We start from the raw sequence: 22,321 nt of genomic DNA, 5'->3' as shown, positions 1-22,321 counted from the left end.
GGCTATGTAATGGAAAAAGATCTCTTACCTTCAGATTCCATAGATTTATTGAGATAAAATAATAATTGATTATTTTATAATCTTTTTAATTATTTTATTAGTGGTTTAAACTTAAGGGTTAAATACAAATTAATCTTGTGCTTATTCCTAAGCTCATTTAACTGGTGCCCCTTCTAAAATTCAGATTGATTTGACTCTTAATTTTGAAAACTTATAATTCAGATTTTTGAATAATTAATTCATAATTATGAATTCCACTGATATAAAATCTACAGGATTAAATATATACAACTACTACATATGCATTCTTCTTGTTATCACCGAACACACTGAAACATATTCTAAATTGTCCGGGGGAAAAAAGATGTATGATGTTTCTATGGGGTTCCGTACTCTCTCAGTAGTTCTGGGAATCCGACTTGCGGTACAGAATGGTGTTCAGGTCAATTAACTTTATGCTTACTCCTTTAGTTACAACAAGCACTGCGTATATGTAAACGTTGAAGCAAACAGACGCTTATCAGGAGTCATGCAACTTACTGTAATCCATATACTGTATCACTATCGTCTGATACAGACCTACAAGCTATCATTTGGTCGCAATGCAACGTGTTGATACCTTGTATATCTGTTATTTTTGTGAAGCAAGCAACACTGTTGCGCAATGCAGTACAAATTAAGCTTAATGTTACATCAAATGTTATCATTTAACTGCAAGGAAACATCTGTGAAATAAACATTTGGAAGATCCATCTTGAATCATGATCTCGCATACAAATCATGATCTCGCATAGAAAACCTCGGTATTGCACATATGCAGTGTTTTGCCTGGAGGCAGTCCACAGGGCCACTGTGACTGCTGTCAATCTCAAAGACACCCGACTTCTTGTTTTGCTTATTTTCACGCAATATAAATATTCATCACCTCTGCATCTTTACACTAGCCTGACACTCAGCCTGAATTTTCATTTCGTTTCATTTTACATCTTTTTTTAATGGCCATGGTTAGCGATTCAGGGGCTGGAGCCAGTCCATCTTTACACAGTACTGTGTGTGTGTGTGTGTGTGTGTGTGTGTGTGTGTGTGTGTGTGTGTGTGTGTGTGTGTGTGTGTGTGTGTGTGTGTATGCATGCATCTCTGTTAGTGATAAAAAGAGAGAGGCTCACGAGGAGATACGGGAGTTGCTGTGGGAGTACTTGGAGCCCGTCATCACACTGCTGGCTTCAGAAAACAGCTCTGCGTCAGGGCAGTCTGCACCGTCCTCGTCTGAGGATGGGGAGAGGAAGGCATGTTGCTTAGTACATTTTTCTAAACAAGCAGTTGATTGGTTTGAGTCATATCTTTTTTTTTTTTTTAAAGATATTTTTTTGCGGCTTACGCCTTTTATTGGTTTTTTGAAGGGACAGACAGTAGGCTGACAGGAAACGGGAGAGAGATGGGGGAAGACATGCAGTAAAGGCCGTGTCGGGCTCGGGAGTCGAACCCGCGGCACACTGCGACTGGATTACCAGTCGGGTGCCCAGACGGTTACGCCACCGCCTGGGCCGAGTCATATCTTCAAACTAGAGAGAGCAGCGTAGCCACAGAAGCAGCCGAGGTTATGAACTATGAAATGCTCTCATCTTTCATAATATTATAGTACCATTTACTTCGTTTTGGGAGCTTGGTTACACTTTCTATCATAGCCCATGTCAATAATACATTATGAACATAATTATAATGCATTATAACACTGTAAATGTATACATTTTAATAATGCTTCATAACACTAATCACAACATATTATACAGCATCTTATAATGACTTATAGTATTCTATTATTATAACTTCATAACTGCTGGGCACTCACACTCATATACATTGTTTTGGCAATTTTCATCATGTATTTTAATCAGGCCTATTTGGAGAAAGCTGATTGTACTTATGTGCAATCAGCTTTCTCCATAAAGGGCTGTCAACTCGAACACATTACAAAGTTAACCACAATACAATTCCAGTAAAATCTTTCACAACAAATCTTAAGTGCTAATTTTTTATATTGTTGTGATGTGTATTTTAATGTACTTCTATATCTATAGTGTATTGTGGTTTTACGATAATGATGAAAGTTGTATATTTTAATTGCAATGTGTTGTAATTTACTAACTAACTAAACTACTAACAATGTGTTGAAAGCTGAGAATGTGCTATAGCTATAAACATTCTGCATCACATCAGTTTCATGCTCTGTATTGGAACTATGTATAAGTATGTATTGCCTCATCCCTATCAAATACAATTCATGTTTTTTAATTGTATTATATTATTGTACATTATATAATTATTATATTGACATTTTCATCTAACTTACACTGCTACTATAAGCTAGAATCAAGTGCAAAACTACTAGAGCAGGGCACTGCTCTTATTCGTTGTTTGTTTGTCTTTTGTTAACTCCACCAAGGAGGTCATATTTTCGCTTGTTTGATAAAATATGTTTTTGGTCTGTTACCAACATATCTTGAATAGTAATGGGCAGATTGACATGAAATTTACTGTGTACATTCATGCTCCAAAGAGGAAGGAACCAATTGATTTTGGTGACCCTCTGACCTTTCGCTCTAGTAACAATATCAGGCCAAACATTCAATTTTCAAATGAGCGTTTCTCTTGACCCCTTTAGTCATAAAGACACAATTTGCCGTGCACGTTCATGCTCGCAAGAGGAGGAAATCTATTGATTTTTGGTGACCCCTCCGACCCTTATTCTAGCGCTACCGTGAGGTGAAACATTCAAATGAGGAAACCGGGCAGACTTTTAGGCATTCGCGGAATTCTGCACTAGACTGAGTGCATTCTTGTTTAATTTATATTTTATAGAAAGCACCTGATCAAATAAGTTGAATGTTATTTTTTACCCAGCAGCTCCAGTCTGGCCTTCTCCTTCAGCTCTCGTACAACAGCCAGGCGGGTTTTATGACGTGTGAACGTCGCCCTCTGACCTTCCATGAAGGACATCTGAGTACTGAAGGCTAAGAAAAGATGACATCATATTAACCTCTCTCGTACGTACCGTTTTGTATTGTAGCCATCAGGCTTGAATGAGCAATTAGCTGTAGCATGCCCTAGTCAAGTGGTTCCCAAACACTGGGTCGGGACCCATTTGTGGGCCGTGGACACATTTGTATGGGTCCCTTTCTTTTGTTTTTAATTATTATTATTTCAAAACATTTTCAAAAAACATTCCCAAAAAACCAAAAAATAAATTTAAAAAAAAAGTAGTGTAAATAGCTGATCTACAAGCTCTCAACGCGGCACGAAGCAATGCGTTGTGAGCTTGTAGGTCGTGTATTTTCACTAGTTTGGGTCCCGAGCAAAGTCTATTGTCTCTGTTGGGTCACGGGCTAAAAGGTTTGGGAACCACTGCCCTAGTCTAATACAATTAGACTGGGATCACATGGGAGAACAAATTCAGACAATTCTCGACAATTTCTGCTTATAATGACATTTCCAAAACAGGTGCACCAGGGTTAAAGTTGTTTTATGTTTGAAGATGCTTTTCTATAGTTTTGACATTCACATGAAATGTCCAAAACTACACCAACCATATAACAAACATCGTTATTGTATTATGTTATGTACTACCATATTTATAATATTATCTTCTTACAATGCTAACCATATGATCCCATCCTTATAGTTGGTGTCAATGAAATGGGAAATTATTCTCGTCTTGTTCTATTCTATACAATTCTATTATCCAGGCTATCACATGAGCAGCCTTACCTTCTAGAAGAGCTGGCTTCAGGTCTGTTTCAATGATGTCTTGTCTGTTGTGCATATAGGCCTGGAACAGATAAAGTGTACAGTGTGTAAAGTGTACTGTAACTTACAAAGGAAACAGACATTTTTAAAAGGTAAAACCGTTAAAAGGTTAAACAAAAAAAAAAAGAAAAGAAAGAAAAAAGTTGGTGGCTAGTTTGATAACTTACCAGGCGGAGCGCCTCATCCCAAAGTGCACCTTTGATCAAAGCCGAGATGGCTTCTTCACAGTCCTGAAACAGAAACACATCCTCACACGGTTATGTCAGCTGCTCAACAAATTCCTTTTTTTGGCAAGATATCTTTACAATGACGTAAAGTGAAGAGAAATAGGAAACAGGGATAGTCGGGAAGTGACATGCAGAACATCCGCCGGCGGGGCTCTGCCATCACAGCCTATTGTGGTACGAGCCTTAACCGCTTGGCCCCCAGCGCCCCCAGCTGCTCGACAGATTTACGAGTTCATACAAAAAAACGGTAACAACTGCATAACACTGACACTTTCCACAGGACAGGACAACACTGTGGCCAAGAAGAGCAGAACATATTGAGATGTTCCATAAAGGCATTGGGTCATCATGACGTGCTACCTTGGCATACTGGTCCAACAGCACCGCTGCCTCAGAGCACCGTCGCTGTTCAATCAGCTTCTCTACAACAGAAAGAAACAAGAGATGATTTACAGACAGTAGTACATCTGCAACTAGAAAGCTGCTTGTCCACCAGCAGGCATGCCCTAATAATAATGTGATGTGTGCAGTTACACAAGATATAATTGTGCTTTTCTGCGTATATTGGATAGTGCACAGTACAGTATGGTGACTGACAACAATTACGATTATCTCAAATAATTAGCCGATTGTGTAATGATAGTGACAGGCTGAGGTGAGAGTTCTACCGTACCTGCCAGGTCTCTGGCCAACAGAGCCAGCTGTGCGGGGGGCAGGGGGATCTGTTGGGCCACACAGAGGGCGTGTCTCCAGCTGCTAGCGCCCACGAAGGCCTGCAGGGCACGGGCCGGCTCACCGCAACGCCACAGCAACAGGCCCGCCATCTCAGCCTGCTGCTGGTCCACCAAGTGCTCAGCGTAGGCACAGCTCAGAGCCTGGCAGAGAGAGAGAGGGGTGTTCAGACAGGGTAAAAGTCAGGGTCCCAGCCAGGTATAAGGTCAGAAATACCTGTACATGTATACTGTAGCACTGAAGTGCAATATTCTCTGGAACTGGAATTTACTACCAATGTATACTAAAGTTATGCAGACAAAAAAAGTATATATCTTAATGTATTACTACTAATCGAACTTTCAACCATTTTTCAACCAAGTTTTTAATACTTTTGTTGGTTAATGTCCCATCATGTAATGTGCCATGTCAAATTCCTTGCATGTGTGCACAGAAAATATTCTGCAATTACAGCACTATCAGTTATGAGGCAAATGCAGGTAAATGCTGCTTTGGGGAGTTAATTTAATTGTCATAAGACAATATGGAAATAAGTATGTGTAGGCTACATACATAGGTGCGGCTCATGTTTGGATATGACCAAATACAAACCAAGAATTGGTCATTGCTCCTATTAAGGTGCAACCATTACCAGAGTGCGGTAAAAGCCACTGGATGCTGTATACCTTGTACTGTGGGCTGTCTATTGGGTAGAGTCTCAGTTACCTTGTACTGTGGGCTGTCTACTGGGTAGAGTCTCAGTTACCTTGTACTGTGGGCTGTCTACTGGGTAGAGTCTCAGTTACCTTGTACTGTGGACTGTCTACTGGGTAGAGTCTCAGTTACCTTGTACTGTGGACTGTCTACTGGGTAGAGTCTCAGTTACCTTGTACTGTGGACTGTCTACTGGGTAGAGTCTCAGTTACCTTGTACTGTGGGCTGTCTACTGGGTAGAGTCTCAGTTACCTTGTAATGTGGACTGTCTACTGGGTAGAGTCTCAGTTACCTTGTACTGTGGGCTGTCTACTGGGTAGAGTCTCATTGCTTCACTGTACAACTTCTGTTCCTTCACTAGGTTCAGAGCCTCAGTGAAGTGTTCTTCTCCTGCGTGCCAGACAGAAACACATCTTTTTTTAGGACTCAAATTGTGCAAGGACAGTGAAGACAGGATCCATTGTATGTATTACTGCGTTAAAAGTGTTACTTGTCCACATCTTGCGAGCCACTTTCCCAACACTGGTTGTGAGCTTATAGCCTATTTTCGAGTGGTGTAAACCACTCCTACAACTGGCTTTGTTAGTTTGTCTGTCTGTCTGTTCGTACCAAAAAATGAGCATGGTTGCTATGGTCACCCAGTTCACACGGGTGTGATTTCATTACGTCAGACATTACGTCAGACCACAGCTGATCAGTCTATATAAGACCTTACACCACTCAGTTCACACGGGTGTGATTGTTTATTTACTTTTGCATGACACTGTAATATGATGAAGTATAAAATAGGGAATATAGAGATACAAGGTTCCTGCCCTGCAGCAACAATATGCATTATTGTCTCGTTTTGAGCACAAAATACTCCGCAACCGATCGATCGAATTGATCATTCTTAACACAACCCAGTAGTGTGACTCTGTGTATACTTACCACACTTGCTGAGGTGGTGTAATGCCTTTTTGTATCTCTTTAGGTGTTTGTCGATGGTGTACCTCTGGTAGTTTGTCTCCAGAGTATTGAGCATGTTGAGGAAAGGGAGGTATTCTTTGGGGTCCTTTCATGTTTGAAAAAACAAACAAGAATTAGAAGAGGCAACCCAATAAGATTTAGCAGCCCATCTTGTTAAAATCTTTGGCTCTTAATTGTATAAAATCACTAAATGTTGTTAGCATTTAAAAATTCAACATGCATACAAAATGATGTTATAAATTCATTGTCTTACAATCTGTCGACAGCAAATAATTATGATGAATAAATGTGATTTATTTTCTTACTTTCTGGGACTTCTCAACCACCATGAGGACCAGGTCAAAGTCATAGGTGCCCAAAGAGTGTTCATACAGGTCATTGACATTGACAAGAAACAGCAAGTACTTCAGAGCCTCTTCAGCAGTCACAGTACCAGCAGCACCAGGGGGATTCACTGGAAGACACACACACACACACACACACACACACACACACACACACACACACACACACACACACACACACACACACACACACACACACACACACACACACACACACACACACACACACACACACACACACACACACACACACACACACACACACACACACACACACACACACACACACACACACACACACACACACACACACACACACACACACAATGAAGAGAAAGAATACAATACACTGAAGTCAGTGAGACCATTAAAAATGTTAAACCTGATTTTATATTGAATTTATACCAGTACACAAATATAATCATTTCAATTTTGAATTATCAAACCATAAGTTCAGCTGAGATTTAACTGCTTAAACCGATCTACACTTGGTTAACTAGTACTTAGTTGACAGGGGTCAGCTCTGTACTCGGTGCAGTCTGTTTATCCCCTTTAACCCAATCTCTTAGCCATAAATAGCATATCTGCATGCTCACAATACATCACGTTGCGAGGAGTTGTGAGCTTGTAGATCAGCAATGTTCTGCAAAAGCTACCCCCAGAATAGGAATGCTAGGCTTCAAGTAGAACCATATCCTGTGACTTCTATCAAATGTCTTGTGTTCATATTACCTCGAAGCTCATGGACTTTCTGCAGAGCAATCTCCAACTCAGGAATGGTTTTCTTTACGTGTGATGTCAGTATAGAGAGACAGTACCTGAGGGGGCGGGAAAAAACCGTTATTAAAACAGAGATGGTGAATGAAGTTTAAGGTAATTGAAAGACCAGCCCATAGAGCAGGTTGCTTCCTTCTCGTTTCTTGGCAATATAATCTCCAATTCCTTGAAATGGAAATGAAATATCAGGCAAAGCTCAAAGACTATATAAGAACTCAAGATCAACACCACACAGAATTATTCATAATTGAGCTACAGTAGTCACATAAACTGCAATAGAAAAGGCAGTAAATAAGTTGACATTGTCTTTTAGCCGACAAGTGCAGCACTGACACACAGGAGGAAGATGCTATAACTGGCTGAAATTGGTGCTAACTAACTAACTAACATACATACATATATATTTTAGTTAACTTTATTTTCCCCCAAATGAGCCCGCAGGCCAGATTGAACCCCTTTGCATGCCTGGATTAGAGTCCATCTAATCATTAGTCTCCTATATCCAAGGACCCCCTCGAAAACAAGATGAGATGATGCATCTCAAGAGGTTTATCCTTTCAATAAAGGTACATTAATTATTATTGCCTTCATACCTTAATTAAGAGCACAGTACCTTTTCCATTTCAGCTTTGCATTTCGTTTCTCACAATTGGGAGACCAATAATAACTGTCAATCTGATTAGAATAAAATATTCATTGATATTCTAAATATGTATATCTAGGACCTCAATGACAATGAACGAAGCATTACTCACTTGTGTGGATCCAACGATTGCATAGAATTACGTAAGGCATCACACACTACATCAATTTTCTTCCGCCCTGCGGTTACTGGAGGCTGGATCAAACTGTTCTGAGGGCAGGGGTACATGGTTGTGGTCGTGTCTTCATCCCTGTGGTAGAATAATAATAATAATAATAATACGCAATGAATATAATTGCCATTGAGGCACACAGTGGTCAGACTTTGTGGTTCTTTCTCCTCCAGCTGAAGTGAATCAAATCCTAAAGAACAGTTCTCAGACCCTGTGATCTTACCTGAGCTCGGTGAGGAACAGGTTGATGTGGTTGATGGAGTTCAGCTGTGTGAGAAAGGTCTCCACGTTATCAAGAAACACCTGTAGAAAGAAGCAGACCGAGTCATGGATCCCGACAGTTTGTCAGCACGTTAAGAACTGACACCACATCAGCTTTCTGAATTACACGACAGAATCTAAGGTCAACATTTCAGAATACAGCCGGTCAACGAGCAGTTGCATTCTAGCCTGGCTTCAGTCCTTGAATCGCTAGCCACGGCCATTAAAAATATATTCTGGAGAAGCTATTCAGGGTCTGGTGGTGCTGTCGAAGGTAGGGGTGTCTCGGTTGAAAATCGAATCGTCCAATGGGGATGGGGATGATCCAGTATGAACCAATCGCCAAAGACTCCCACTTTGGCCACGGCCCCAATTGAGAAAACGGCTGCACTGAGAGAGCTTTCAGACACAATAATGTAGTGAAACTAAATGAAAAGTCAGGCTGCGCGTCAGGCTAGTTTACCAAGAACAGTAAGATAAGATGCAGAAGATCAAAATGTATTGGTTAGGTTACAGGGGATAGATCAACTTGTTACAGCTGATTGTATCAGCATATGTGACCAAATGCAGCAAGTACATAGTCATAGAACATTTTGGCATTTTTGTTTTTAAGTAGAGGATCAGAGCTAAATATGATGGATATACAGCTTATAGAAACATGTTTCAGAAAATGGAACTTTTGAGAAAAACGATTTGGCACAGAAATGACAGATTTTCTCACAGTATCAGTTCAAAATACATCTAAAAAATCAATTAAGACTGATTTGATATGTAGGCTATTTACTGTATTTAGTCAATTACCCAACAAATGAATAATGGTGGATTTACTCCACCTACATGTACATTGTAACTTTTTAAATGTAGTTCAACACATACCAAAGTATGCCTTCATCTGTCTGAATCTTTTAAACATAAGCAGCTGCTCTCACTATTATTTTAGTATAAGAAAACACTGCATTTGAATAGCTAGAGCTCAAGGTGAGAAATAACTCTCCAGGCAATAACGTTTCACGTCCTGCCATCTTTTTTCTTTGAAACAAAAAACGAGGAAAACGTGACTTCATCTTTATGCACCAATTTCAGCTCGATACCCTGAAGAAGGCATCTGCCGAAACGTTGGTTCCTACTCTGCGTCCTTATAAATAATCGGCACTTTGGCTATCAGTGTGTGCGGCCACTCTTTTGTCTTTTTAAGACTTATCTTTTTACCAATTTCAGCTCTGGCCGTGGCTTTTATTTGTATTTGTTTTATGTATTTTTATTGAGGCTCTGAAATTCCACATCTGTTTGATCGCAATACAATGCATATAGAACCACCCAATCTATTTTTTGAACACAACATAGAAAAACAACAAATACCACAACATGGACATTACATTACACAGACAAAAAAAAGACACAAACGAGTACACCACCGTCTTGACATGATTGTACATTCCAGGTTACCAGAATCTTTTTGTTTTTCGCTTGACCGTGGCTTTTATTTAACCAGGAAGTGTGTTTTAACAGTGGGAGAACAACAGCGACTCTGGGCGATGCAAATCTCCTAGTGGGCGTTCCTGGCTTCCTGCTGTCATTATCCATGTCCTTGTATAGGTGGTATGGAGGGTAAACAAAGCAACACATTTATTTGATTGGCTATCGCCGGACGATGTCGTCCAAAGATAAAATATTTTCATGTTTTTGGGCGACGTTCCTCCGCCCACTAGCAGGCCTGTTGGCTTGCTATCGCCAGCAGTTGCGGGGTCCCATAGACAGATAACGCACTTCCGGAAAATACGTGACTTTTAGGTGAATGATATAAAGACAAATATATGGCATCACATTCAGCATTCACCAGGCTAATATGATCACTGACATTAGTCTGGAATCTCTGTGTGGAACATGCATTTCCAAGGGGCGTACTGCATTAAAGAAAATACCTCTGTTGACAAACCCGACCGATATACTGGTGCCCCACAAGTTCAGGGGCAGCTAACTCTAATCACAACTAAGCGGGGCCAGACAAATCTGCCGAGGGCTTTTTCCCCCCCCTATTTTCACTGGGAGATTAGTCTGGTTTCCAGGCTGAAATAAACGTGTGAAGATTTGTTGTATGTATTTAACTGAAATATATTTTGACGGAAATCAAATTACACACCTTTTTTATATCTGTTTATATGATGGATTACATATACCGTAGACTCCGTAGTATAGAACTACACGAGAAAAACAATAATAACAAAAGAAACTTAAAGTCTAGTTTGAGGGCTGACAACTTGCCAGCAAAGTTCCATGCCGGTGCTAACTAAATCTTCTGTTACCACGTATTACCAAGTATTATGAGCTGAAACCGTCTGTCACCGTGGGTGTGATGCTCCTGTGTGTCAAAGCCAGCAGCTTTGACACACAGTTCTGCTGCCGATAAACATGAACACTATCAAACCTCTGCAATCTCTCAAATAGAAAAGACAAAATTCGTTATTGCAATAAAAATGTTTCGAAATCTGTGAAAGTTCACATCACAGCTAGTGTTGTAAACTGGCCAGAGGCAGTCTGCAGTCTTATTCAGTTGGTACTGTGCAGCACATACAGTACGTACAGTACAGGTATAGGCCTTCTGGCTAAAACATAATCTTTAAGCTACAGTGGAGTAGAGTACAGTACACACATAGCCCCTGGCTATAACAGACTGTAGCACACACCTTGTACATACAGCCTCTTCTCTCCCTGACTAGGACAGGATGTAAAACCAACATTTGCAGGAAACTGTACATGCAAGTGCGCATGCGCGAAACTGCAAGGAGTACACTGCAGAAGGAGAGGCCAACCAAAAATAAATAAAAAAAGACCTAAAGACGCCTATACACGTCCTTAGCACCCCGTGGTTTTGATTCTAAAGACGTGTATACACGTCCAATGCATTTAACCCATTCTGGGCGGTTATACTTTAGCTATTGAAAAATAGCAGATCTACAAGCTCATAGCGTGCCACCGAGTGGCGCGCTACGAGCTTGTAGATCTGCTATTATTCTTTCAGAGCGAAAGTTTTTTTTTATTTCGACATCAGGTCTAAATGGGTTAAAGAATAAGAGGTACCTTCTTCCTTGAGGCATGATGTGCCAATGTCACCCCTCAAACCTGTGTTTCCCATGTTGAAAATACATAACAGCCATGGAAATAGACTCTGTGGCAAAAACACAATGTAATAATAATTGTGTCCCTTTAGGCGTGTTAGGCAAAGTATACAGTATTTGCACATACCTGGGATTTTGTCCTCTACGGTAAAGTTAACCCATCCTAACTGTTTGGTCAACTGTTTTTTTGTTTTGTTTTTTGAGCTCAGGGAGCAGTTGGGGTTCAGTGTCTCACTCAAGGACACAAGCCAGGAGGAGACAAACCCAGAACCTTCTGGTTCCCAGACAGCTACTCGCACTGCTGCCCATTACCCAGAACATTAACTGTAAAGAATTAACCGAGTGGCCACGTGTCGGCGTCAATCATATAAACCCAAGAATAGAGGAAGCCTACCTGGGGGTTGTAGTCGTATATGAAGTTCAGATTTATCCTCAGCTTCTTCATACACTCGAAAGCTTCACGGAACCTCAAGCTGACAGAGACAAGATATATGAATGTGACTAGTGCCTTGTCGGTTTTAAATTCAGAATAGATTAGAGAAAATAATTGGTGACAGTTATCAAACGTGTTTTGCCATACTGATTAGTGCCTCGTATGTCAGCTTTAAATTCAGATTAGAGAAAATAATTGGTGACAGTTATCAAAAGTGTCTTCCCATGTATCACGAATGCATATTTTACTGTGGCGATTCTGATTAAAGACCAACTCCAAAGGTGGACAAACCTCTACCACAGCGGTCTTGCCCTTTCAAACCCCTAATCCCTACCACTTGAAGTCAGTAAATGAATCCTGTGCTCTATAGATTGAGCTACACTGTCCATTATCCACATCATACTGTAGAGCTGTAGCTCACCTGTCCAGCCACTTCCTCAGTTGAGCCAGTACCAGCGCTCGATGGTGAACGGTCTCCAAGTTACCACGTGGCATCTTCACACACACACACACACACACACACACACACACACACACACACACACACACACACACACACACACACACACACACACACACACACACACACACACACACACACACACACACACACACACACACACACACACACACACACACACACACACACACACACACACACACACACACACACACACACACACACACACACACACACACACACACACACACCAGCCATTTTCAAAAGATGTTTAAATGCATTTGAAAACTATAAATGGCACATCCTGCATAATGTTACTTTTAGTACTTTAAGTACATTTTGATGCCAATATTTTTGTACTTTTACTCAAGTACATTTTGAATTCTGGACTTTTACTTGTAACAGAGTAGTTCTATATTGCAGTATTGATACTTTTACTCAAGTAAAAAATGTGAGTACTTTTTCCACCACTGTCGATTTGACTGGTTTAACTCGTGACATGTATAGCGAAAATGAGAACGTATATTAGGTTTGCCAACAGACGTTCAACATGATTATTTGGATGAATACACTATAATAGTGTATTCATCCAAAACCTATAAACCAACCTGTAGAATGACCCTGGTGTCCTGAGGGACCACCGTGACGATCCTGGAGCCCCTCTCTACCCGGCGCACCGTCTCGTCATTCTGTCCTCCATCTGTGCTCAACGCCTCCTGCAGCCCTAACAGGGGGGCAAAGGTTGGCATAATAAAAAGGCCTATTCATACTCCACTTTTAGGTGATGAAGTGACCACCAAAACGGTGTGCGACTCTGTAACATACCTTTAACTGTGAGCATGCTCAGTTGGAGGCACCGACAGGTGTGCGAGTGTGTGGTGAGCAGGAGAAAGTCATCATAAACCACAAAGGAGGAAACATTAGAGGCCACCTGAGGAGGAACCAGATCAATCTATTCAGTTAGTTCCAAAACCAGAGCAGCACGCTGACAATTACAATAGTAGTGAACCACCCATGCCACTATGATTATGCTTACAGTACAATTTCACTAGGTTTTGAGATGAAGAAAACACAAGGCCACCACAGTTTGCTAGCCTGGTAAACCACCCCTACCAGGCTAACAGTTTGCAGTTGGAATGGGTAAATTTTTACAGTAATCAACATTTTCATGATTTGTTGTTTTAAAATTAACCATATTGTGTTTGCTATAATATATTCAACTGCGCCCAAAATGGATCATCCTTTTAACATTTTAAAATGTTCACAATCTAAGCTGAGAGATAGTTCATATTGCATTCATACCTCAGTGTCACCAACGTATAGGTGGGATCTGTCTGTGAGCCCCAGCAAATGTTCCTGTGGACATCATAAACATGGAGACATAGCAAAGTGCATTATGAGCCTAGAGAAATGTGGAGGGAGCAGTTTTGACATCAAATGTATTATTCTTAAAATATTCACATTCATGAAAATTCAACCTTCAACAGTGGCAATATAACGTTTCACAATTATGCAGGACTGATTCAACAGAGCATATCTACTTTCAATCAACTCCCACCATGTTAATCAATGAGAATATGTACTATGTAATGCACACATGTGGAGCGGATGTGAGCTCGAGGAGCTGGCACCGTTTCCGACCTCGTGTCTATTCTTTACCATCACTGGTTTTCAACCTTTTTCATATCAAGTCCCATTATTTATTCGGCATATGAGCCACGGACCACCATTTGATGAGATTTAGCCTCTCAGATCCAAAACAAAACAATATTTTGTTATTGTTGGATAACAATTTGTCCATGCTGTAATGATGCTCTATAAAGATCTATAAGGGTCTATTGGGTTACCAACTCACCGCACCAAACCTAGATTCTGTCCCCTAAAGAACTGTTGCGTACATGCCATGGAGAGCATAGTAGTGTGTGCAGGTTTCATCCGAAGGAAACTCTCATTCAGAGGGTTTTCGCAAATTAGCTCTTCCTTCTCTGGTTGCAGCAAAAATATCGGAGCAAATATTGTGTGTAAGGGCCATAACTGTGGAGTGCGCCTACCTACCTGACCACCAATGCTGCAGAGAGCCATCTGCACACAGGAAACAGGGAAATTCACCCTGTAGCCACTGGAATCCATCCACTCCTCCACTGTGAGCTCAAGAGAATCTAGACGCAGGCAAGAGTCTTTATTTTACAGATGTATACAGATGGGTTTGAATTGTGTTGTACTGCTGAACTTTAACAATAGCTTCTTTATAGCTTAGGAAAGCTGGGTGGTCAGTGAAATCCAGACACATACAATACTGAGGTTTCAGGTACAGTTGTACATTACTTGTTCCAGTATATTAATAAGTGCATTCGTCTACTGGAAACCGTTAATAAGTATGCAGTAGTACTCTTTGTGTAAAATAGCTCTAACACTAGTAGAAGAACTGATTGACTGAATGAGTAGTTTGGACTGACCCCAGATCAGCTTCCTGGTTTGTCCATCTTCTAGTTGCAGGGCCACGGTGCTGGTCTGGGAGCTGTAAGACATGCCGATCACAACACCTTCCACCTCCACCTGGGACCTGGACACAACACACCAAGGACACTTCTTTACTTTACTTTATTGGACGGGACAGAACATATTAATGAACATTACATACAATTGTAGCGTAAATACACTGGATTTAGCAGAGATGCTAATTTCCAGCCGTAGTCCCCAGACCTTAAACACTAAACAATACTGACATAACAAGACATGACATGAGAGAGACAGCATACAAATACATAGTAGTTTCAAACACAGTAAAAAGAGAAAATGTGGACACTAGGAGGAGCTGGGACTCGAACCACCAATAGGCTTTATACGTACCAATGTCTCGCCTCAGGCCTTCTTTTTGTACGCCATGGTAGGCCAGAATATAATGAATAGCTAATTCAATAACTGGATCTTATGACAAGTTAATAAGTAAATGGCCCAGACCACTGGCCTAGCTTAGGCTTAGGCTCTAATGTAGCTTGACAGCGCGTCACAGGTTCGAGTCCCAATCGCGACGGCCTTTGCTGCGTGTCACTCCCCATCTCTCTCTCTCCCCGTTTCCTGTCTAACTACACTTCACTAGTGTGGCAAAAAAGGCAAAAAAAGTAGATAAATAACGATTTGTGTGGTATAACGACATACTGATAGAACTGCACATGTAATCAAATGTTACAGGGGCAGATAGAAATGCTTATGGTATATACTGTAATGGAACAATTTTGAGTGCTTGAATGTGGCATGAGGTTATTTTGTTCTTTAAAAAGGTAATTAAATGTTCTTTAAACGTTCCTTTTCAAACAGGAGCTCTTTCATTGTTAAAGGTCTCTTCAGACCGAGAGAAATGGTGTATTAGTTAAGACATTCAAAAGGCAATCTCAGCATCTGCCATTTGTAGATTATTTCAATAAATTCATAGAAATTGAATACATTCGACTCTCAAAATGAGTTGCAAGAGCCCTACTGCAATAGTAGCCTACTACACGAAGAGTGTGCACACATGCACTTCATAGTTTGTCATGCTGCATGCATTACCGACCTGCTGTCGAGTGTGTGTGGGGATCCGTGGTCCTCCTGTGCAGGGCTGAGGAGGGACAGTGTGGAGGTAGCAGGCAACAGCCCAGCACTCAGCCCGAGAAACACATCCTCCTTCAGCCACAACAGCTGTCTCAAAGCCAGCGGCTCCTCCTGAGTCACTGGAACACTGGAGCAAACGCATACAACAACAGTGACACAGATACTGTAAAGGCTCATGCATACTCCAGTTTAGGTGACCTAAGACGGTGATAATGAGTCGAGGCCATCATACTGTGTGATGTCCTTAAGCATTAACCCTGCCTCCCTCTGGTTCAGATGTAAAACCCCATAGATATTTAAAAAATATAGATGCCACATTGGTCGCTGCACTTTCGTTGGGAGGAGGAAGTCAAGCGGAATCTCGGAAGGCAAGTGCTGCTGGGAAAGAGGGAGTCGCGCCTCTGATTGGCCTACCGAAAGTCCCCATCCGTTCTTCCGTTTTGCTTCCGTTTTGCTTCCGCTATGCTTCGCAAGAAAACTCGGGAAAGGTTCACACATCGCCATCGCCTCCCGTTGCCTCCATGTTGCCTTCCGTTGAGATACAGACACCCCAGAGCCGTCTTCTAGTCTAGTCTACCTTTATGCACCGAATATTCGTCCGCAGAAAATATTCGGCCGAAAATGGCTAAAAATGCATTTTCGGCCTATTCGGTTTCGGCCCGAATAGGCAGAAAATATATCACCGAATAGTGTATGCAATTAATGCATTCAAAAGAGCTGAATAAATGTTTTATGGACCCATAATAGTGATTATTTTTTAAGTTTTGCCATAACCATTTCTTTTGCCATAAATCAGGTAGCCAACTGTTTCCTATATTTGGTATTCGGCCAAGAATTTCCCTTTCGGTGCATCCCTCATGTCTATGCAAAACCCCTGTGCCTGCAAAAACAAGGGGACCGCCCACCAAACTTCTAGACCAATCAGTGAACGAGGTGATAGCCCAGAGTGAAAGACTTGTCGGACAGTAAAAACAGAGAGATGTGTGTCAGGGTCCATGGTGATAGCTGATCACCGTGGCGAGTGACATAATGCTGTAGTTTTCTAACCTTTAGAAAACTACATTGCGGTGATAAGGTATCACCTCAAACTGGAGTATGAGTAGGCCTTAAGTGTTTGTTTCAACAAGGCTTTATGTTAGTGGTGACATTGATTCACTCATATTAAAAAATATAAAGTTAAGTGTGTTACCTGTATGTTGTGTGTAGGACCAGGGGGTGGCACAATAATCGGAACCCTCCTGTTGTCGTCTTATGAGATTGTTCTGCAGACTCTGGGTAGAGGGAGAGTAATCGATATCAAACAAACAGAAAGAAAACTAAATAACACCACAGTTGTAACATGGACTTAAAATAACCATATAAGTAATAGCAAAATAAACTTAAGAGAATACTGTTTTCTCCATTCCTTTGGTTTAAAATGAGTTAGGGCCTGGGGCTGGGGGGTGTTCACCCCTTTGGTGAACCTACCTCCGTGGCGATAGACAGAGATGTGACCGTCAGCTGTGAATGCAGCCAACTGATTGGTCCGCTGGGGTTGACAGAGGAAGGTGACCTGGTTGACGGGGCAGGACAGCTGGAGCTCAAAGGAACACATGGGAGGAGGAACCACGCACTGACGAAACGTCGTCACCAGGATCTTATCTACAGGTCACATAATATAACATTATTAACACAATCAGTGTCGGGACTTTCTTCAAAATAAAGGCGCTAGAGTGCCAGAAGATATGGGAGATTTTACTCTGAAAAGCCCCGCCTTCCGTTCCCCCAAAAAAACGGTAGGCATAATGTTGCATCATTACCTCGCGATGATCACGCTAAAGTCTCTCTAGAAGCGTAAATATTGCAAACTTGATGCTTGTTGAAGTCAGAAATGAAGACAGAAGTATGCCCTTTTGATCAAAACCATGGAGAGCTCCCTAGATTAGGAGATACGAGGCATTCTTTCTGAGCTAAATCTCTTCTTAAATTGCATTCCTGGGGGTCTGGATGTTGCCCCGGGGACCCCCACACACTACAGTTGCACCGCTCACTTCACACAGGTGTGATTTTATTTTTTTCACCACTAACAGTGGTTCATAATTATTATCATTATCAGAATTCAGTAAAAATGTTGAAGTATGGATGGAAATACCATGGAGCCAAGTGGCACATTAACACCATTTAGCAGTGCAATTCTGCCAAAACGGATGAAGTTAAATGTAGCTTGTACATGACATCTATCTTTGTCTATCTTTGAAATAAACTAGCCACTGTATCAGTAACACATCTCTCAACTGATCCCCTCTCACCTCCATCAATCACAGCAACGTTGCCGTTGTCCGTGGAATCAAGCCCGGGGCTCCGCTCGGTGGTCCAACCCCAGTCATACGTGAGACTGACCCAGCCGCGAGTCACCACATGGAGCCGTAGGGGCTGCGCTGGGTCCCAGCTGACACACGCTGGAGCCCTTTGGGGATCTGAGCCAAAGTCCATGCTCTGCTTGAGGTACCAGTGGTAGTTTCCCACTGTCCACAACTGAACTATTGAGGGAAGTGGACAGTGCAACAAAAAATGACTATAAAGGGATATGCGTCGACATTGGTAAGCCGAAAGAACGGCAGTCCAATACCATTCAAAACACACATTATATGCTATTCTACACAGCAGCAGACAGTGTAGAATAGCATATAATGAAAGATAATTTGTCAAGACAGCTTAGCATTAAGAACAGAGTACATGCAGACATACAGTACAATCAATGCTCATATATTCCATTAGTTTAGTCAATAGTATCCATTAGAGATCCTGGTCATGGACTTACTGTATGTGTTGACCTGGCAATCCTTATTTGGAGCCATGTCTTCTAGCCACACAGCCAGAACAGTGGAATCACTGTTCCACAACAGCTCCTTCACCTGAAACAGACACACAGCACAAACAACCATTCATTTGTATTCTCGACACAAATGCTCAACTACAAGGGGAAAAAAGAAAAGAAAAATGATGACTGTTTGTAGTGGTGTAATGTTGGTCAGGTATGTCATATATTTTAATTTTACTATATTAATTGCCATCATCATTCACCACTACACAGGTGATGTTTTTCGGTCCCACGTGCCTTAGCCTGGTCTTTGTTTAATGGCAGTGTGAAGTCTCCATGTAGAAGGCCGTTCTTTTCCATAAACACCACACTGTGCTTGTTGGGCTGTCGCTGGGTGGACGCAATCAGACTGCCTGAAGGTCTGAAACAGAGGGAAATGGTTTCAGTATGGCTTACGACCAGAGATATACAAGTTATACTTACTGTAATACTACTAATATAATACACTATAATATGCAATAATGCACAAGGCCTTGGTACGTCATGATTATATCAGGGCCACGGTAGTTGTTGGCACGACTTGAAGCAAAGTGTCTTAAATGCCTGTAGTTGTGAAGCGAGTTGGGCTTTGAGTGTACCGGAGTTATTGCTATCATTGATTGCCAATGGTTTGCAGCACGACACACCCATATTTGTAACCAATAAACGTTATGTTGCTAACCGAAATCTAGCCTAACCCATTAAGATATGGAAGGCATCTATGTCACCTTAGCTTTTAACCACTTTAACCATTATTTTAAACTTAAATTTGTCAAGACAGCTTAGCATTAAGAACAGAGTACATGCAGACATACAGTACAATCAATGCTCATATATTCCATTAGTTTAATGGAATAGCTGTTGAACATTTTTGGTGGTCCTTGACATGAAAACGTTTGAGAACCACCGATATACTTTTCAGAAAACTGTCAGGATTTAGAAAACATTTGTAGAATCTGGTCTTTGTTATTTTTCTGTACTATTTTTTTACTTTAAAATACTGGCCAGTGCGACGTTGAATTAGGTCACTCGAAAATATTTTTTCGTGAACGTGTACTGGCAATATGACATTGCCCACAGATGGACAGATCCTGGAAGGGGTGGGGGGAGGGCAAGGTGGGGATCTATTAAAGAAAAGGCACAGAAATGTAAAAAGAAAAAAAAAAAGAATCTGGTCTCGGGTCTAAATGGCCATACCACTCTTACTTCCAGCAAAGAGCTTGCTCCAGTCCATTGATGGTTTCGCTGGTGGCCTGCAGGACACACTCTCTGTTCCACACCCGGACCTTCCTCGCGCCGCTCTGAGGACACACAGCACTCACAGCAAACAGCTGGCCGTCCCCGCGCCACGTGACCCTCGGACGGCGGTCGTCCCACGGCAATGCTGGCTCCACCTCCTGTAGGTTTATTTGCACATATACCAGCGATAGGGTTGTACGAGTTGTTTAGAGGAGTAGAGACCAATGATATCATACACTAAGGGACTGGGAGCTTATAAAATAAAGACACAGGTGAAAACTAAATGTGCGTCATACAAGGAATAGCAAAAACACATTATCTACAAGCTCACAACTCCTCGCAGCAAGACACACTGTGAGCTTTTAGATCAGCTAATGTATTCCCTTTTTCTTCATCAAAACGTCAGGGATCATATGGTTAGACAACTAGTTTAAAAATGTTGATGTGTTTGTACTCGTCTTTATCTGTGTTCATGTCCTTTGCTGCTCAGCAAAGCCCTCTGACAAACCTGTTTTGTTCATAATGCATGTGAATTGTCCTTATTGGGAGGGGAGATAACGCATGATTTAATGTGTGAGACACACAGACAGACACAGGCAGAAGTGCAGAGATGAGTCAAGTTGTTAACTTGTGTTGCTCCTATTTGTACTGTAGAACTAACTAGTAGAATACATTAACAGGAGAGAGACAGGAATGAGACTGGCATTTAATACTAACCAAAGACTTCTTTTGGGCTGCCTGCTTCCCCTCTGAACCGTGGAACTGGGTCTCTTTTTTACCCCAACCCACTGTGATGAACTTTCCTTCAACATAGAACATAGAACACACACACAGACACACACTAATGTCAGGTGCAAGCATTGCATATCAATATTTCGACAATCACAAGGGACTATACATCATCTGGGATTCTCGATATTGTAATATCATATTATGGCATAAGTGTCTTTTCCTGGGTTTACATCTGCTGTTTTTGCTTTTGAGGGGCGCTAGCATGGCATTCCGAAATTACGTCATGTGGCAGCCAAGTCTATTGACTTTTAATGTTTGTTTAGAGCCTAATTATAGGGTCCAGTGTCTAGACTCAGGGTTGAAGTGGTTTGGTGATAAGATTCTAGAAGTATCCAACTAGGTGTCAGTAATGTCTAGCCTACCTACCACAGATTCATTCAGATGAATATGTTATCTTTAGACTCTTGTGATGTTTAGGTATTATGTACCAAACATCCCAAATCACGTTCACTGTTGTATAACACAAACTATTAATAGTAATACTACTAATTACATGTGTAGAGTAGAACTCTTGCCAAAATGTACCTGCCTGTGGCTGATGTGACAGCAACATGCTACGCATATTATAGTACATCTCTAGTCTAGACCACATACTGTGACCTAGGGTGAGTTCGGATATGCGCTCGGTTTTTTGAGTGTGCTGGGCGGTCACGTCACAGAGCACACCGAGTGTGGCTTATTTATGAACTTGAACGACCAGTTAAAACTGGTCGTTTTAACCAGTTAAAACCAGTTTAACCGTTTAAACCAGTTCAAACTCAGCACGCACTGACCCGGGCGCAGCGCACCCGGACGACAACGCACCCAGTGTACTGAATAAACAAACGAGAAGAGGGCACACCAGTGCACTCAGTGCAAATTTACGAACGCGCCCCTACCTTCACCAAAGTCATCCTGGTGGATTCCGACCTCTGTGATCGGCTCAAAGTCCTTCGTCATCATTATGACGGTCTCCTGACCTGAGGGGGTAAGAAGAAGAGATTACTCCAGAGGGCAAGTCAAAAACAAGAAATGACACCTAATATACTTACTGTTGTACTAACCCTCATAATGGTTACATAATGTTGGTATAGAGGGTATTACAGTAATTACCAACCAACCTGTACATCTATTTGTATTTACGGTATTTATAATTTTTTTATTTCGTGATTATGAATTGAATACCCAGGACCTGGATGGAAACAAGACCTGGAAACGAGGACTTTTTTTTTCAGTGATATCCTTTCAGT

At 41.5% G+C, this 22,321-nt stretch overlaps 1 protein-coding gene across 1 annotated transcript in view; it reads right to left on the bottom strand.

Annotated features, from left to right (window-relative positions):
- The window catches only part of elp1 (elongator acetyltransferase complex subunit 1), a 226,919-nt gene that overhangs the window by 11,441 nt on the left and 193,157 nt on the right, over nt 1-22,321 (bottom strand). Inside the window, exons 6-33 of the mRNA XM_079507968.1 lie at nt 21,971-22,051; nt 21,018-21,103; nt 20,268-20,458; nt 19,320-19,443; nt 19,023-19,116; nt 18,511-18,741; nt 17,690-17,863; nt 17,412-17,493; nt 16,185-16,349; nt 15,088-15,194; nt 14,687-14,790; nt 13,934-13,987; nt 13,457-13,562; nt 13,240-13,355; nt 12,593-12,666; nt 12,133-12,211; nt 8,585-8,664; nt 8,302-8,439; nt 7,502-7,587; nt 6,731-6,879; nt 6,387-6,510; nt 5,749-5,846; nt 4,705-4,906; nt 4,392-4,453; nt 3,972-4,034; nt 3,766-3,826; nt 2,898-3,011; nt 1,167-1,266 (exon numbers count right to left, since the gene is read on the bottom strand). Of these exons, the coding sequence (XP_079364094.1) occupies nt 1,167-1,266; nt 2,898-3,011; nt 3,766-3,826; nt 3,972-4,034; nt 4,392-4,453; nt 4,705-4,906; nt 5,749-5,846; nt 6,387-6,510; nt 6,731-6,879; nt 7,502-7,587; nt 8,302-8,439; nt 8,585-8,664; nt 12,133-12,211; nt 12,593-12,666; nt 13,240-13,355; nt 13,457-13,562; nt 13,934-13,987; nt 14,687-14,790; nt 15,088-15,194; nt 16,185-16,349; nt 17,412-17,493; nt 17,690-17,863; nt 18,511-18,741; nt 19,023-19,116; nt 19,320-19,443; nt 20,268-20,458; nt 21,018-21,103; nt 21,971-22,051 (3,145 nt within the window). The remainder of the gene's footprint in view (nt 1-1,166; nt 1,267-2,897; nt 3,012-3,765; nt 3,827-3,971; nt 4,035-4,391; nt 4,454-4,704; nt 4,907-5,748; nt 5,847-6,386; nt 6,511-6,730; nt 6,880-7,501; nt 7,588-8,301; nt 8,440-8,584; nt 8,665-12,132; nt 12,212-12,592; nt 12,667-13,239; nt 13,356-13,456; nt 13,563-13,933; nt 13,988-14,686; nt 14,791-15,087; nt 15,195-16,184; nt 16,350-17,411; nt 17,494-17,689; nt 17,864-18,510; nt 18,742-19,022; nt 19,117-19,319; nt 19,444-20,267; nt 20,459-21,017; nt 21,104-21,970; nt 22,052-22,321) is intronic.

Source organism: Electrona antarctica (assembly GCF_951216825.1).
Source record: "Electrona antarctica genome assembly, chromosome: 1".
NCBI classification, from domain to species: domain Eukaryota; kingdom Metazoa; phylum Chordata; class Actinopteri; order Myctophiformes; family Myctophidae; genus Electrona; species Electrona antarctica.
The sequence above is the reverse complement of the archived record's forward strand: the minus strand, read 5'-3'. Positions and strand labels throughout refer to the sequence as shown.